The sequence below is a fragment of the Rattus norvegicus genome, chromosome 1 (assembly GCF_021556685.1).
Source record: "Rattus norvegicus strain SHRSP/BbbUtx chromosome 1, alternate assembly SHRSP_T2T, whole genome shotgun sequence".
Taxonomy (NCBI): Eukaryota; Metazoa; Chordata; class Mammalia; order Rodentia; family Muridae; genus Rattus; species Rattus norvegicus.
In genome coordinates this window covers 73,815,403-73,832,927 of record NC_141534.1, presented here as the reverse complement: position 1 = coordinate 73,832,927, position 17,525 = coordinate 73,815,403, and the positions used below count along the sequence as shown (strand labels likewise).

Genomic DNA, 17,525 nt, shown 5'->3' with positions numbered 1-17,525 from the left:
AAATTTAGGACAGAATACTTTGAGACATGCAAAGATATAACACCAATATTTCTATATTATCACAAAAAGGCAAAACAAAAGAAACATTTTATGAGATTTCATTCACCATAATATCCAAGTGACTGAAAGACCTAACCAACAAGGTGATTTATAGACTAATTTCTCTTATGAATATTGATAAAATACTCAATAAAATATTTGCAATGTGAATCCAAGAACAAATCAAATATATCATTTATGATGATCAGGTAGACTTTAATCACAGAGAACTGAGGAAAGTTAAATACATAGAAGTCAATAAATGTATACCTTTATGTATTTATGAACACAAGCAACTTTTTTACATGCAGCAAGTAAAAAAGGTACTATTGAGAATTATAAAAACCCAGGGGATTTAGGGATGGGGTGCCATTTGAAGCTAGTGGGAGAAAATACTGGAGAAAATATCACATTTTTCTCATAAATTTAGTAAACAGGTCATAAATTGAGGAATCTGTTTGAACTAAGAAATGGAATGAATAATAAGTTGAGCAAGAGCTGTGGGTGATGGATAAGTAAAAACTGATAAAGTACATGCTACATATCCGTGAAAGTGCCATAATAAAACATGTTGTATATTCATTTAAATTTAAGCACAGTTATTGTTTAGACATTCTGTACCTATCACTGTTGTAAGATTATCTGCATTCTCAGAGGATATCAAATTCTCTAAACATGAGGCTCTTTATACCTGCCATGAGACTTGTGACACAATGGAAGGTGAAACCATGATATCAGAGTTTGAAAGTCCTACTTGAACAATTAATGTGTGTTTCATGGTAGATGAACACATTGATATTATTGATATCTTTCAAAAAACAGATTTTGAGTTAGTACTGGGACCAAATTTTGACAAAGTGGAATCTTTCCAGGGACCTTAATTTCAACAAATGTGTGATGTCATTCATCAACTACATCATCCTCATCTATATTTACCAACCAAGTTTATCACATGCACAGTGGACATCAGATGAAGTTTCTCAGGAGAATATCAAAGATTCCTCCAGGGGTGGAGAAAACACCTGCACAAAAGTAAATATGAATGAAGAGGTAGCATCACCCATGGTCACAGTAATAATAGTACATGGAATATATTGATACCTGTTTGATTTGCTGATTAGTGTGGCTCTTCACAATCGATAGGTCCAGGATCAAAGAAGGAAAAATATGTTCACCTTGAGTTTATTCTTCTTGCTCCTGAACATTCCACTTCTTATGACTTGTCTCATTTATCCCAGATGCTTTTGGAGTATGAGGCAGGATGAATATGAGAATAGAAGCCTGGAAAGAGGTTGTGCCTTCTTTATTCGTGCTGTAAAATGGCCTGTGGAAAAAGAGTATTTCAGTAATGCTTTGAATATACAGTAAGTGCTTTTGTATTTTACATGTAATTGTCATCATGAATATTTCCTGAGACTACTGAGGGTGAAGAGCAAAGCAATACTATGAGTCTTTTGTCCTATGTTGTTAACCTACAAAACAAGAAAGAACTCCAAATTTGATTAAATTCTTCATCTTGTATTATCACTTAAAATTGATCTGTGGTATAATTTTTTCCATCTATCTTCGAATTCCAGGGTAGAAACTGAGCAATAAAACAACTACTGACCATTGTCTACCATACATATCCTTCTCCTTGACAGTATCCATTGCAGAGTAGCCAAGGGCACCTTATTGACAGAATTCCCGTAAATTCTCCGAGTCTATCCTTCATCTGTTTAGACAAATGTCCATATAAACTTCTGGTGATTCTTTCATTTGAGTGAAGTTTCTAGTGCATGTGCTAGGATCACTAATGTTAGAAACACATCTATTTGTGCAGAGGTTTCAAGTGGATATTCAGTTATTCTCTTAAATTTCCTCCATGTCCCCATTTATGGACTGAAGCTGCATTAGGAATTGATGTAAGAAATCTGTTTTCTGTGATCTTCATTTATTGGTCTATACAAATTCATTGGGTTTTAGGTCTTACAAAGTCCAGTTCTTTACTATCTCTGTGGAATATAGAAGGAATGTTTTAACTGTAAAAAATGTGTTTGCAATAGTGGTGACAAGTTATTTCTCTTGTCATTATCCAGGATAAGAAGGCATATGATAGTTGGCAATACTAGAGAATAAAAATAAAGGTGTTATCTTGTAGCTCATCTCTCTGATTATTTAAGGAACGTATGTCTTTCCTCTTTATCTTGCTGATATTTAATATGGCACTTTTCATATCTAGCACTTTCATAATATTTTCTGTAATTTTACAAATTATATTTGCATATTTTAGCAGTGTGGGCACTATCCACAATTTTTTGGACTTCTTATGATTTTTTTTTTCAGACAGGGTACTTTAGGCCACAAAGACACCCTGATCACTGAAGTACAATGTGTTTCTGAGCGGTAACAGTGTAGGAATTAGTGTTTTATTTGTATAAGTACTAGTCTCAAATTTCTGTACTGTGTAATTGAAAGTTTTAAAGTCACTTTTTTGTATGTATTCATAAAGAATATTATAAAATGTTTTGTATTTATATATTAAGACACAACAAAAGTACAGTTTCTGGAGTACAAATATTGAAATCTTAGTAAAATCAATAATGAAGTAATATATTTGATGTTTATTAGTCAGATGTTTTGAAATAATGCTGAAGAGACAAGTGTTATTATTCTTTTCAAAAACATAAGCAAAAGTAGTATTATTCCACTGCAACTGAATTTTAGAAAGAGCATTTAAAGTAAGGATGATTATGTGGGTAAATAATAAATATATTGGCCCCTAATGAAAATTAATTTTAACTACATGAGCCAAGTATTACTATAGAAGATTTTGTAAACTCAACCTTCATTTTTCACTCCCTTAGCCAAAATAGTCAATTTCATAAAAATATCTTAAACTCAATGGCTCATACATCCAACGTGATATATATATATGTATATATATATATATACATATATATATCAATACATATATATAACTATATTCAAATAAATATGTGACCATATTTACTGTTTGGTCAAAGCATTTGATGACTTATTTACCTTCTTAGCAAACATCCAGAAGCTAAGGAAGAAAATACCTTTTTGTTAGAACATGAAAATTGTACATCTCACTTGTGACCCCTCATGAACACATAAAGGTTTTATGAGCTTCCAGTTTCTTTTATGATCACATTCTCATTACATAGGTCATTTCGATCTTTCGAAAGTGGAAAAATAAAATCCAGTACAGAATTGTCCTTCTATTGACTAGACATGATATCTATAAATTCCTATCCTAGTAACCCTTATTACCTTTTACAGAACACATACTGAAAACCAAAAGTATGCTCTGGCCTTGGCTTTTTCCATGAATGAAATCAACCTGAATCCTAATCTTTTACCAAATATGTCTCTAGTATTTACATATTCAACAGATGCTTGTGATTGGGAAGCCATATTCAAAAGTGTTATTCATTTGGATTTACAAGAACATAAAATTCTCCCTAATTATATCTGTACCGAAGACATCAAGTGTGGAGTGGCACTTACAGGATTTAATTGGGCAACAACTGTGACAATTCATATACTCCTAAACAATTTCATATTTCAGAAGGTAAGTGTTGAATGTATTTGTGTTTGTGTATCTGTGTGTGTGTGCTTATGTGTGTGTATGTTTGCATATGTGTGCATGTCTGCATGTTTGTGTGTGTGTGTGTGTGTGTGTGTGTGTGTGTGTAAGAGTATGTATCTATATTGGGGAAATGGTAGGAATTCATGAAATCAGACATCTCTCAGTTCCAACATGATCTGCTTAGTATGCCTTAGCCAATCTATGTAGTTCAAGAGTACTATTCCAAGTCATGATGAGGCTTCTGTCCTGGTCTTGCATGCTATAAAGATGAGGGAAGAAATAATATATAGCTGAGACTTATAAAAATCTGCAGAAAAATGTGTTTATAAGTTCTTAGGAATACATTATATCTTATGTTGCTTCCTGTGTTCTAGTTCATTCATCTTACTTATGGATCCTTTTATCCTGTCCTGAGTGATCATGAAAAATTTCCATATCTATATCAGATGGCCTCTGAGGATACATCACTAGCCCTTGCTCTGGTCTCCTTCATAATTCATTTCAGTTGGAATTGGGTAGGTTTAGCCATCTCGGACAATGATAAAGGTACCCAATTTCTCTCCTATTTGAGAAGAGAGATGGAAAAAAATACAGTCTGCTTTGCTTTTGTCAACATGATTCCAGTCAACATGCGTTTATTCATGTCAAGAGCTGAAGTGTATTACAACCAAATCATGACATCTTCCACAAATGTTGTTATCATGTATGGTGACAAAGACAGTACTTTAGCAGTGAGCTTTAGAATGTGGGTATCTCTAGGTATACAGAGAATATGGATCACCACTGCACAGTGGGATGTCACTCCTAGAATGAAAGATTTAACATTTGATAACTTATGTGGGACTTTTGCTTTTGGACAACACCATGGTGAAATTTATGGTTTAAAAAATTATGCCCAGACATTGAACCCTTTCATATACTCAGATGAATATTTGTTAAAGCTGGAATGGATGTATTTTAACTGTAATGTCACAGCATCTAAATGGAAGCCATTCAAGAACTGCTCATCTAATCACTCACTGGAATGGCTAATGACACATACTTTTGACATGGCCTTTATTGAAGGGAGTTATGACATATACAATGCTGTGTATGCTTTTGCCCATGCACTCCATCAAGTGACTTTTCAAAAGGGTGATAATCTTCCCACTGACAATAGGAAAGAACAAGATTATGACTGCAAAAAGGTCAGGCTTCTTCCATTATGTGATGTTTCATGTTATCAATGCCTTTAAGAGTCTCCTAGATGCCCAAGTCAAGCATACTAGAAAATATTTTACAAAATAGAATGATTTATGAATACTTTTCCTGCCATTCATATAAATCTATAGGTGTGCATAGAACTCTAAAATAAAGGAAATGGAAAAGAAGCCACAATTTGTCAAAATAACACTATGATTTTTCTCATAGATTACTTGCATATCATCACACATGTCCTAATATTGAAAACTCAGTCAATCTTTCCTTGTGAATACACTCAGCGTTGAATCTTTGCTCATTACTTGTCAAATATGTTGTAATCACTGTAGGGAATGGTTTGAACTAGAGATCCAAACTTGTGCTGTCCCCACTCAAGGTTGGGGACATTATGTGGTGCTCTGAGATACTCTTTATAAAGGAAATAGTGCTAGAATTCAGTTTACTACATTCATGTTCATGTGTGTGGATATATATTTCTCACTATATATTTGTTTGTTTCTGTGTCTCTGTATATCAGTATTTATATTTATATCTGTATATATATATATATATATGTCTAGATGGAGATGATATAGAGATTGAGACAGCAGAATATATATATATATATATATGTGTGTGTGTGTGTGTGTGTGTGTGTGTTCCAACTGCTTTCTGTATAGTTGATTTTGTTTAAGTGTATATTCCTGTGTGCATTTATAAATATATGTATGAGACTACATGTGCATGTTCTTTCATTTATTTATTTCTGTTTTGCTTTGCTTATGTGTTTTCAAATGAGAGCATAAATTTGTCTGTGTGCCAATGTCATTCTATGTTGGTGTCAGTATATGTGTATGTCTACCTATGCATATTTCTTTGGACATGCGTTTGCATGTATTTTTATCTGTGTGACTGGGTAGCTGTTTTGTGCGTTTTTCTGAATTTTGATATAAATTGTGTCTCTGTGTGTATCAGTAATTTGTAATGTGAGTGTGGGCATATATGTGTATGTTTGTGTAAATAAGTATGTGCTTCTGCTGTGTTTATATCCCTATAAGGATGTGAGTTTCTTATGTTTGTGTAAATAAGTATGTGCTTCTGCTGTGTTTATATCCCTATAAGGATGTGAGTTTCTCTCTGTTTCTTGAGTCCATCTGATTTATATTGCAAATATATGTTTTGGTGTCTACATGTATTTTGTTTTATAATCTCTTACAGGAGATCTAAAATTACAGGAACATTACAATTTCAATTATGCCATTACTTTCCCTGCATTTCCCTGTATTTCCATTACTTTTTACCTGCATTCTGTAAAGAAAATTGCCTTTAAGATGAATTAGGAACACATTTTCTTACTATAAGGAAGAATGTATAATCTGTAGCATGTTGCCTCTCTTTCAGCTGTGTTCCTTTCTGAGAAAGACCCACTTCACTAATCCTGCTGGGGACAGAGTGAATATGAACCAAATAGAAAAACTGCAGGAAGAGTATGACATTTTCTACATTTGGAATTTTCCACAGGGCATTGGTCTTAAACTGAAAATAGGAATATTCAGTCCATATTTTCAAACTGGTCAACATCTACATTTGTCTGAAGATATAATAGAGTGGGCAAAAGAAGGTTCACAGGTGGGTTCAGCCTAATTATACTAATTTAAATTCCACAGCAGTAAACATGTCAAGTATGAGCACCCAATAATCCTTGAAACTGTTGAAATGAAATTGATTGTCATGTGAGAGTCCAAGTTTTAGCCTCCCAATCTGTGTTTATTCCTTTCATATTTTCAGATGTGATTTTATTAATTCACTGAGGATTTCTAACATTTATACAATGTATTTGTGTCATATCAAAATTTGTATTGTGCCTTTAACACTATAAGAAAGTGGTTTTACAAAACAGTTTATTATTATTTCTAGTAAAATTAGCAATACTTTATTAGTCCTATTTTTACTACTAGAGAATGATTTTGAGTCTTATTTTTAAATTCTTCAAAAGATGCTTAAAACCTCCTGCTCATTATAAATTCAACACAATCAGTACCTGATTTTTATTATATAATTGTAAAGCCTTTTTATAAACTAGTCCTTAATTTATAACACTTCTATCTAACCATACACTAACATTTTATGACAACTTTAGATACTTTATGAACTATATGTTGGTTTTACTGTTTTTTATTATGGGTATGGATTTTTTCTGCATGTATATTTGTGCAACACCTGTATGTACGTTATTTATGGATGAGTGGAGAGTTACTCAAAGCATTTGCAAGAGCTCCAAGCTCCATGCCACTCCGTGTGTGCTGGAAATCAAAATCGTTTCCTCTTTACTGCTAGCAATATTCTTAAGAGCTGAGCCATGTTTTAGCCCTGATTCATACTTTGTAAAAGATAATGTTGACCAAAGGAAACTTTTCAGCCCCATTAATTCTTGCATAAAACATTCAAACAAACAAGGGTGTGTATAATTTCCTTCTCAATAAGGCAAGGAATTGGTAGTAATAAAATATGCCTTTGAGGAACTTTTAAAATGTAATATCTATTAGGCATGCTAGGTATACTACAGGTACTAATTCTCGTGTGCTTGGTCTTAATATATCATATTCTAACTGTTCCAGAAAAAAGTTGTTTAAATGTCTTCAGACTTGATATGAAGTAATTCTCAGATTTTTCAGACAATACAAAATTTAGAGTTGATCTTTTTACTCAGTGCCATTGAGGCTATCATTCTTAGGAAAAAAAAAAACAAAAGAGCTGAAAACATAGTTACAGAGTTACATATTAATTTAGAGAATGACATTGAAATCTTTTGTGTTTTCTGATCAGGACTTATATGATCCACATAAACACATCTACTACATGTAGATTTTAAAAATTAAATTACAGATTTTAAAAATGAAGCCAGTATTCTATGAAGATGTATCATAATACCATTTTGGAAAGTAATAACTAAAAACATGAAGACATCAAGGCAATAGGTTTCCAAACCTTAGGGTTATAGACTTAAGTGAGAGTATATTCAATGTTACACTAAACAAAGCAAGAAATGATTGTAAGAATATTTAAAAAATCAAAGAAGAAAGTAACCACCTCTGGAAAAATACAGTGAAATCTGAAATCTTTACTACAATAAGACATTGAGTAAATATAAGACAAAAAGGTTCCACACTGTTACAAAACGATTAATGAATTTCAAACTCAATATATATAATGAAAAAAATAAAATGAAACAAATATCTCAGTGAAAAGACTCACAAAATGAGTGCTCTAAATTAAGGATAGGATGGCAAGACTTGAAGACAAAGCACAAGGATTAGAAACTTCAAATGATGACAAATATTAAAAAAGAGAGAGCATGAAAATAATAGTGTCCAAGAGAGTATGATTAAAAGATAATATTTAAGACATATTGGTACAATACAAAGAAGGACACAGTCTAGGTATCAACAGTAAATTCATTATATTCCAGCTGTGTATTTCCAAAGAAATGTGGGAAATGTCGACATCTGTCTAGTAAAGGCATTTAAATAGCAAACGATCAAATTGCAAAATGAAATAGTCCTCAACATATTTGGTTTAAAATTTGTTGTGGAACAAAGGAGGAAAATAAAAGCTACAGGAGAGGACCACATGTCATAGAAAAATCCCTCTCTAGATAACAGCAGGTTCTACCAGCATCACTTATATTTAAAGGAAAGTGGTGAATTATTTTATTCATTCATTAACCTTACATCCAAACAACAGTTTACTCCATACTCTACTCCTAATCCTAGTCTTCTCCCATCCTTCTGCTCCTTTCCATTTAATATTCCTTCCATTTTCAGAAAAGGGGAATCCCAATCAGACACCAATATTTTTTGGCAGATCATGTTGCACAACAACTAGGCACAGTTTCAAATTTTCCTAATGGGAACATGGGAGGAGGTAGCCCAGTATAGGTAAAGATTCCCAAAGGTAGACAACAGAATGAGACACAGAATCTTCTACTGCTTTTAGGAACCCAACATAATGCCCAAACTTCACAAAGGTTTCAAATCTTTAGAGGATAGACTATAGTTCCATGCAATTATTTTTGGTAAGCGGTTCAGTTGCTGTGTGCCCTTATGGGCCCACGTAAGTTGATATGTCATATTTTGTGTTGTGTCCTTGATTGCTCTGGCTCCAACAATCATTCCTTCTCCTCTTATCCAGGTTCTCCAAATTTTGCCTATTGTTTGGATGTTGAACTTTGAATCAATTTCTGGGTGAATTCTCTCTGGCAATGGTTATACTAAGCTCTTGCTTGCAAATATATCAAAATATTATTACAAATATCAGTGGTGGGCTTTTGCTCATGGCAAGGTTTTCAACCTAGGCCAGTCATTGTTTAGCTATCCCCTCATTCCCTGCTACATCTTTAGTCATGCATGTCTTTAGGCAGAGTAAATCGTAGATTAAAGATTTTATGGATGGGATGTTATCTTAATCCCAACACTGGAAATCTTGCCTGGATTTAGCCATGGCCATCCTCATAGGTTTCTGGGAGTTTCTATTGCCCTGGGATTCTAGCTTGACTTAGAGATGCTACCCACTTTAGTGGTCTTTCCAAACAATCTGATCTTCTGTACTTCCTTCTGTTGTCATCCCACTTCACTCAGTCTCTCATTCAGTCCCCAATCCCATTCACCCATGATGTCTATTCTAATTTTGCTTCTCAGGGAAATACATCTATCCCACCTTGTGGCATCATTATTAACTACTTTAGTTATGTGCCTTGTAACACACCATGGATATTCTTAAAGGATGAGGATAAAAATTGTGTATTTAAAACATTTAGAGTCATGACTGTCAATTCATTTACTATATCCAGTAAATTTACTCCTCCTAGAAGAGGAGACAGATAAATTTTCAGGATGGATACAATTACAATAAGTCATAACTAATAAATGAGCACTACAGAAGACATTCAAAGAACTCCATCATATTTAGACATAAGATGAACATAAGAAGTCAAAATAAACTATGAATACCACTTGAATGCTTGACAGAAAAACAAGTATTAGAAAAATATCAAATATTTAAGTTAAAAACCAAATCATAATTTACACATAATTTATAATAATAAGTTAGTGTTTATGGTCGTCTCTCTAATCAGAAATCATAGAAAATGAGTTTAGTTTATTTTTAAGATATTTTTATTGATTCATTTGGAATTTCAAATCATGTGCTATGATCATACTCAATTCCCAGTCCTTTCATTTTCCCTCTCTAGAAAAACACCCCTCAAAAATAAGATAAATTAAATTTATAAAGTTCTATTTTTGTTCCTATGTACTCACTAGATGTGATGGTTTGTGTATGCTTGGCCCAGGGATTGGCACTATTCGAAGGAGTGTCCTTTTAGGAGTAGATGTGTCCTTGTTGGAGAAGTTTTGTCCATGTTGGAGTAGGTATGTCACTGTGGGTGTAGGTTTTAAGACCCTCATCCTAGCTGCCTAGAAATCAGTGTTCTGTTAGCAGCTTTCAAATGAATATGGAGAACTCTCATCTCTTCTTGCACCATGTCTTCCTGATGCTGCCATGCTCCATGATGATAATGGACTGAAAGTGTTAAGCTGTAAGCTAGCCCCAATTACATTTTGTCCTTATAAGAGTTTATTTGGTCATGGTATCTGTTCACAGAAGTAATATCCTAACTAAGACACTGGAGCATGGTCAAACTCTCAATTCCTGCTCCATGAAGAGAAATTATTTATTTCCTCCAAATCTCCCTCAAGAAGCATTCAATTATGAAAAGTTAACTTCAGATTTTTTACCATATATTTTTAAGATTTGTTTTTATGGTTTCCCATTTAAGCAGCTTAGGTTTTTGGATTCTGGGAGAAGTATGCAGGTTGGGATGACCGTAGGAGTTGCTACAAAAAATTTCCCTGTACCTCCTTAGAATCTATGAAATTACAATCATTCATATTACTGCTAGCATGTGAAAAGCACAAAGAGCAAATATAATGGGGTTCTACATGGTTTATAGTGTTAACATAGACAAAAACATGGGGCCTAAGTACATCAAGGCTATAGACAAAGACAAGGTACTCAAGGTCAGCATAGCCCATGTACATCAACATGGTTTCAGGCTGCAGTCCAGATCATTAAAATTTCAAATTATTCAGTCATAACACATGCCATGAAAATCAACATAGACTCCAGATACAATAGGAGCAAGGACTGAGACATAGTCAGCAGCAGCAGTACGGATCCTGACATCTCTCTAGCCTCAGGTGGCAGTGTAGTTCACTCAGATCAGTATGGTTCCAACTGACAACAGAATCCATGGACCTCAGCATGACTTCATTTATCAATGGAGCCTAATGGCATCCACATGGCTTTTCGTTGTAACATTGATCAAGGATATCAATACATATCCCATTGGCAACAATACCTCAAGGCTTGACATGCGCCATTGTGGCAGCAGCCACCATATTTATCTGCAAAAACTTTTGTAGGAACATAGACCACAGACATAAGCAAAGCCTCTGGGTTCAGTAAGACTACAGGCCCAGATACGGCCCTGGGTACTGTATGGAGCTGGATATCATCATGACTACAGATAACTGCACAGGCTACTCACTTCAACATGGCCACTGGGGAAAGATTGGTCTATGAAAAATAGACCTTCATTTGTGGTCTCCATGGGGGTAAAACAATTGCTTATATACATGAACATGGCACTTCTGCAAAAGGGGTAGGTGGGTGTGGGGAAACAACATAATAAAGTATAGCAGATGAATTGTAATGATAATGTAACTTCATTTATCTTTTGCGGACATGCCTGAAATAATCTGGACTAAACATCTTCCAACAGACTTCAACACCTCAAATGAAAGATCATGTACTGTGTGTTGTAATATGTATTAATTAATCACTGCATCTGGTTTACTACCTACCTCAATTGTTTATTATACCCAATGAAACCTACATATATAGCCTTCACGTTTTAATATGTATTCAACAACACAGTAAATGGACATTGCCCACCCTCCATGATAATCTGTTATTATTTACTAATTCTATGTTCCATTTCAGGTGCTCTTAAGCCCAATTAGATACGTGTCTGGGCCATGTGTTCTTGGCCCACACCTGTGGCTCTCTCTGTGCTTTTCTACCCCATGGGAACTGTGTCTTTCCTCTGTTTGCACTCTCTTCCAGCATGGAAAACTTCTTCCTCCTTCTCTCCCAATCCCTGAGAATCCTAAAATCCAGCATCTGTCTGTCCTCCCCACCTGTTGGCTATTGGCATCCTTTATTTACCAATCAGTACCAATTGGAGACAGCTTCCAAGAAGCTACTAACAGACACTCTAGTGCATACAGTTTTTTGAGAAACATGTGGCAATCATAAAACAAGCAGCTACATGTATATAAAAATGACTCCATTCCACAAAGGTGAAACATCACACACATGAACTCAAGGATGGACCTATGTTACTATCCAAAAACATGCAGAGAAGAATTTTAACAACGTCTAGGGCCCATTCAGAATTTTTAAAAGGAAAAAACAGAAACCTGTTAGGTGAAGGACTGAAGGAGCTGAAGGACTTTTCAACATCATAGGAAGAACTACAATAAGAGCTAACCAGTCCCACAGAGTTCCCAGACTCTATACCTTGAACTAAAGAGTACACATGGAGGGACCCATGGCTCGAGTTGCATATGTAGCAGAAAATAGACTTATCTGGCATCAATGGGAGGTGAAGCCCTTGATGCTATGAATACTTGATACAAAAGTGCAGAGAAATGCTAAGGCTGTGAGGCAGGAGTAGGCGTGTGAGTAGGGGAGCACCCTCTAGAAACTGAGGAAAGGGAAGGATAGGGTGTTTTTGGAGGGGAAACCGGGGAGGAGAACAATATTTGAAACATAAATAAATAAAAATAACCAACAAAGGTTTTAAAAAAACTAGAAAAGAGGTCAAGTTTTTGTAGTGGTACATGTCTTTAATCTACATTCTTTGAATTAATAATAAGGATAATCTCATTTCACTCTACCCACTCATTCCACTTGTCTTTTCTATTGAATCAACTAAAACATGGGCTGAAATGGATACTGCTCCTTAAGTAAAATGAATATGGATAAGAAAATGCATTTTTTTCAATTCATCCTTAAAATAGTCTTTAAAATCTTACTAAGTGTGAAATTAAATAATTACAATAAATACAAAATAAAGGGAAGTACTGTGACCTGATGTATATAGGAAGTTGAAATCGACCAATACTGCATCTTGTTTCAACAAACACAAAAACCAAAAGAGAAGAGTTATGCTTATTTATCTTTCTGAAGAACATGACATGACCCAGTGAATAAAAGACTCTGTGATGGCAACATCAAATGGAACATGAAACAAAGGATGCCAATTTAGAATGCAGAAATCTGCAAAATCCCAATGCAGCATGTAAATACCCACCACCAGATTCTTTTAATACCAAGATTTTGTTAACATAAGAAATACTTCATTTAACTTTAAGCAATCCCTATTTTCACCATATTTACAAGGTCTATGCAGTCTTTTCACTTCAGGAAACACTCGACCTTCTACCTCACTGTACAGAAACTCAGCACCTCCTTACCACAAATGAAATAGAGGTTGTCATACACAGCTGTTTTTCTGTTTCTTGTCAATTTGTTAAGGTTTGCTATCTGAATGTCTTTGAGGTTATTTTGGTGATCGAATATTTGAGGCCCTATTTATGATGATTTTTAATTTCCTTTCACAAAACTGGTTACTATGTTGCTGTTATTAATCATTAACTATAAGCAAATTGAGGAGGAAAGGGTCAATTTAGCTCACAGGTAACACTCAAGAGAAGACATGGCCTGGATCTGGAAAATGCAACTGAACTGTAGTCACTTAAGTAACTCTGCATAGTGGCTTGTTCTGCCTGATTTATAATGTACCGTTGCCTAAAAGCAACACTGCTGTCAATATTTAGGCACTCCTACATCAATTAACAATTTAAAATAAACTTCACATGCATCATGACAGGCTAGACTGACAGAGAAAAATTCTCTATTAGGATTCCCTGTACCTTTATTATGTACTTTGTGTTAAAAAGACAAAAATTAAATAGAAGAACCAGCTTGCAATTCATGCACTATTTGCACACAAGACGCTAATACCTCTTCTTCCTGAATTTCAAGTTACTGGGAAACAATTAAACTCTTCTACAACTGTTTTTCCATATATTGATGTCTGTCATCATACAAGCACAAAGTAAAATCTGGTAACTTTGTTGGTGTACATAATATAAGCTTATTAATATTACATGCCAATGTGTAATTTTGCAAGGGTAATTAAATCTCCTGATAGCACAATACATCTATTTTTCTTTAGATGCTGACCTCTGTGTGCAGTGCTGATTGTGGTCCTGGATTTAGAAAATTCAGGAAGAATGGAATGCCAGCTTGCTGTTTTGATTGTAGTCCCTGCCCAGAAAACAAAATCTCTAATGAGACAAGTGAGTTTTTCCTTCAGGGATAAGTACTTCCAGTTTATTATAATTTTGCACCTATATAAAAACATTTAAGTAGTCTAAAGTGGAGCATTAAAATATATATCATTTTCTTAATTCAGTCATTACAGGAGTACAATAATTAAAGATATCATTAAGGAAAAAGTAGAACTTGTCATTTTCATTGAAACATTTAAAATTAGTTGTAGGTGACATATTCTCAAACAGTTTTGATAAAAAACTACAGTATTAGTGTGTTTTAGAGAAGAACTTTTCTAGTGATTAAAAATATATGTAGATGAGAAATTTTTAAAACATGTATTACTCTTGTCTTGGTCTATGTACCCTTACATAAGTTTATGCACATCTATGAAGTACAGAAGGACATGGAAGACAGAATAAGGGATGGGGTAGGGGAACCAGATTCAAGCTCTCTGTAAGACTAAGGAAGAGGCCAAATAATAATTTGCAAAATCATCAGAAACTGTTAAGCACAATATAGGAGATTTTGTACAATTGAAAGACATTTTGATAAAATAAACCCAGTCATTTTAAGAAAATTTAACAGAATCTTATGCCTTTATTAGAAGCTGTTTTCAAAAATCAATGTTCAATGTTGTTTGAAATGTAAAAAATTGAGAATCACTGTTAACACATGATGCATAACAATTAGAAGTACTACACTGAATACTAACACTCAATACTAGTACACATAGAACCTAGTTATATTTTCCAAAATAGAATACATAAAATTGGTTTTCCTTAATGGAATTAACCACAATTTTCAAATGGTATTTAAACTTGTGTAGCCCATATTAGTCAAATAAATATTTAGTGAAGATTTACTAAATACAATTGGCATGCATGCATTTGTATCTTTTTTGGGGGGGTCTGTTATCTTATATAATTGAATGGAAGTCCTTAAAGGCTTTTATGGCCAGTAAAATGTCTTAGCACTTAAATCCTTTCTCACTAGTTATGATGATGTTAGTTTATTCCAAGAACCCATATATTAGGAGTTAACCAACTCCTATCTGTTATTTTCTCATATTCATGCATTTCTCCATAAAAAATAAAAATATGTGATTCAACAGGGCTCTTTGGGTACACATGATATTGGTGCAAGGAACCAAACTCAAGTACTAAGAGCAACACATTCTCTTCATAACCAAAGTAAAATCCCATTCACTCAAATTAAATGAGACCAGATGTCAACAAAAGCATTGTTCTGTGTAGAAGACTTCAAATTTGGAAGCATATTATCTCTAATTATAATCATCCAATAATTCAGTGCAAAGGCAATCAGAGTTCCTACACATACAATGGCATGAATTACAGAGTATTTTATATTCACTGATAGGGTTACTATTTTTTATGAGAAGGCAGCAAGAATGTGGTGGTATTCATATTCATATATCAAAAGGGGACAAAACTTGATATAATTTTCTTATATTTGCAGTTAAAAACAATGATAATAGTTTCATATAAACTTCAGTCCTCATTCTCAGCCTCATATTTCACTCATATAAACCTAATTACACTTATGTTCAAACATTTATTATTTTTCATGTAAACATGCTTATAAATATATACACCCATGTAGTAAAATAGACAAAAATATGTGTTGCTTCTATTACATATAACAATATAAACATTTAGTAATAGAATCAATAATTTTATGTAGCAATGACCTTCAATGTATTTTCAGCAACCAGATTCACATATTGCAATACTTCTTCTGTATACTTAAATGAAATACCCTGACAATAAAATTGCTGAACCTGCACAATAACACTTTCATTTCTCCATTAGATGTGGAGATGTGTATCTTGTGCCCAGAGGACCAATATGCTAACACAGAGCAGAATCACTGCATTCAAAAACCTCTTATCTTTCTTACTTATGAAGAACCCTTGGGGATCACAATTTCTTTAATGGCCTTGTGCTTCTCCGCACTCACAGCTGTGATTCTTGGGGTCTTCGTGAAACACCACAGTACTCCCATTGTTAAGGCTAGTAATCACATTCTCACCTATATCTTGCTGATCTCACTCATCTTTTGTTTCCTTTGCCCGTTGCTCTTCATCGGCCATCCAAACTCGGCCACATGCATCCTACAGCAAATCACATTTGGAGTTGTATTCACAGTGGCTATTTCCACAGTGTTAGCCAAAACAATTACTGTCATTCTGGCATTCAAAGTCACAGCCCCTCAAAGAATGATGAAGTACTTTCTTGTTCAAAGGGCATCTAACTACATCATTCCCATGTGTACTCTCATCCAAGTTATTGTATGTGCAGTCTGGCTAGGAGCTTCTCCTCCTTTTGTTGATATTGATACACAATCTGAACATGGTCACATCATCATTGTTTGCAACAAGGGTTCAGTCACTGCCTTTTACTGTGTCCTGGGATACCTGGCCTGCTTGTCCTTTGCAAGTTTCTTTCTGGCTTTCTTTTCCAGAAACCTGCCTGGTAACTTCAATGAAGCCAAGTCCATGACATTCAGCATGCTGTTGTTCTGCAGTGTATGGATCACTTTCCTTCCTGTTTACCATGGCACCAAAGGCAAAGTCATGGTGGCTGTGGAGATCTTTTCCACATTGGCTTCCAGTGCAGGGATGCTTGGTTGCATCTTCATTCCCAAATGTTATACAATACTGTTTAGACCAGACAAAAATTCTCTTCAAATGATCAGGGAGAAATTGTCTTCCCATACTCACATTTCATGAAATCTAACTGACACATGTATAGTTGGTTCATAATCACCAAACATTACATTACATTAGTGTAACTATTTTTGTAATGACTCTCACTGTTTCTTCTAATGATATTGCATAGTAATATCATGTCTATGTATGTCTACATTGTCTCCTATGATCTTCTACAGTGTTCTACAACAATCTTCCTCTTTGCCAGGAAGAGTTAATAGAATCCTGATCCATTTTAAGAATTAGATGTGTTCTAGGAACATAAGAGAGAAATGTTTTTAACAATATGTTGATATAATATTTTAAGTGATTAATTGATGTCTTAGCAATTAAAATACTGCCCTGCTCTTGTAGAGGAACTTATTCAATACCTAAACCCACCAACTGCTACTAACAATCTCCTGTAACAATAGCTACAACAGAACAGATGATCTCTTCCGGGCTCCAAATTCACCTGAACTTATTTATTCTCATAATGAAACGCATACTAAAATTTCATAAAATTTTAAAAACATAGAA

The 17,525-nt window shown here is 34.3% G+C and overlaps 1 protein-coding gene across 1 annotated transcript; it reads left to right on the top strand.

Moving 5' to 3' along the window:
• Positions 1–1,206: 1,206 nt before the first annotated feature.
• Vom2r15 (vomeronasal 2 receptor, 15) lies at positions 1,207–17,027 on the top strand. The gene is made up of 6 exons (NM_001099490.1): positions 1,207–1,403; positions 3,325–3,616; positions 4,009–4,821; positions 6,215–6,442; positions 14,178–14,301; positions 16,108–17,027. Exons 1-6 carry the CDS (start codon positions 1,207–1,209, stop codon positions 17,025–17,027), a joined length of 2,574 nt encoding a protein of 857 aa, NP_001092960.1.
• The last annotated feature ends 498 nt before the right edge of the window (positions 17,028–17,525 follow it).

Bases quoted from the DNA above. Each gene is read 5' to 3' on its own strand.
- Vom2r15 (NM_001099490.1), top strand. From the start codon at position 1,207: ATGTTCACCTTGAGTTTATTCTTCTTGCTCCTGAACATTCCACTTCTT. The intron at 4,822-6,214 runs GTCAGGCTTCTT...CCTCTCTTTCAG, and splicing joins AAGATTATGACTGCAAAAAG to CTGTGTTCCTTTCTGAGAAA. The intron at 14,302-16,107 runs GTGAGTTTTTCC...TTTCTCCATTAG, and splicing joins CAAAATCTCTAATGAGACAA to ATGTGGAGATGTGTATCTTG.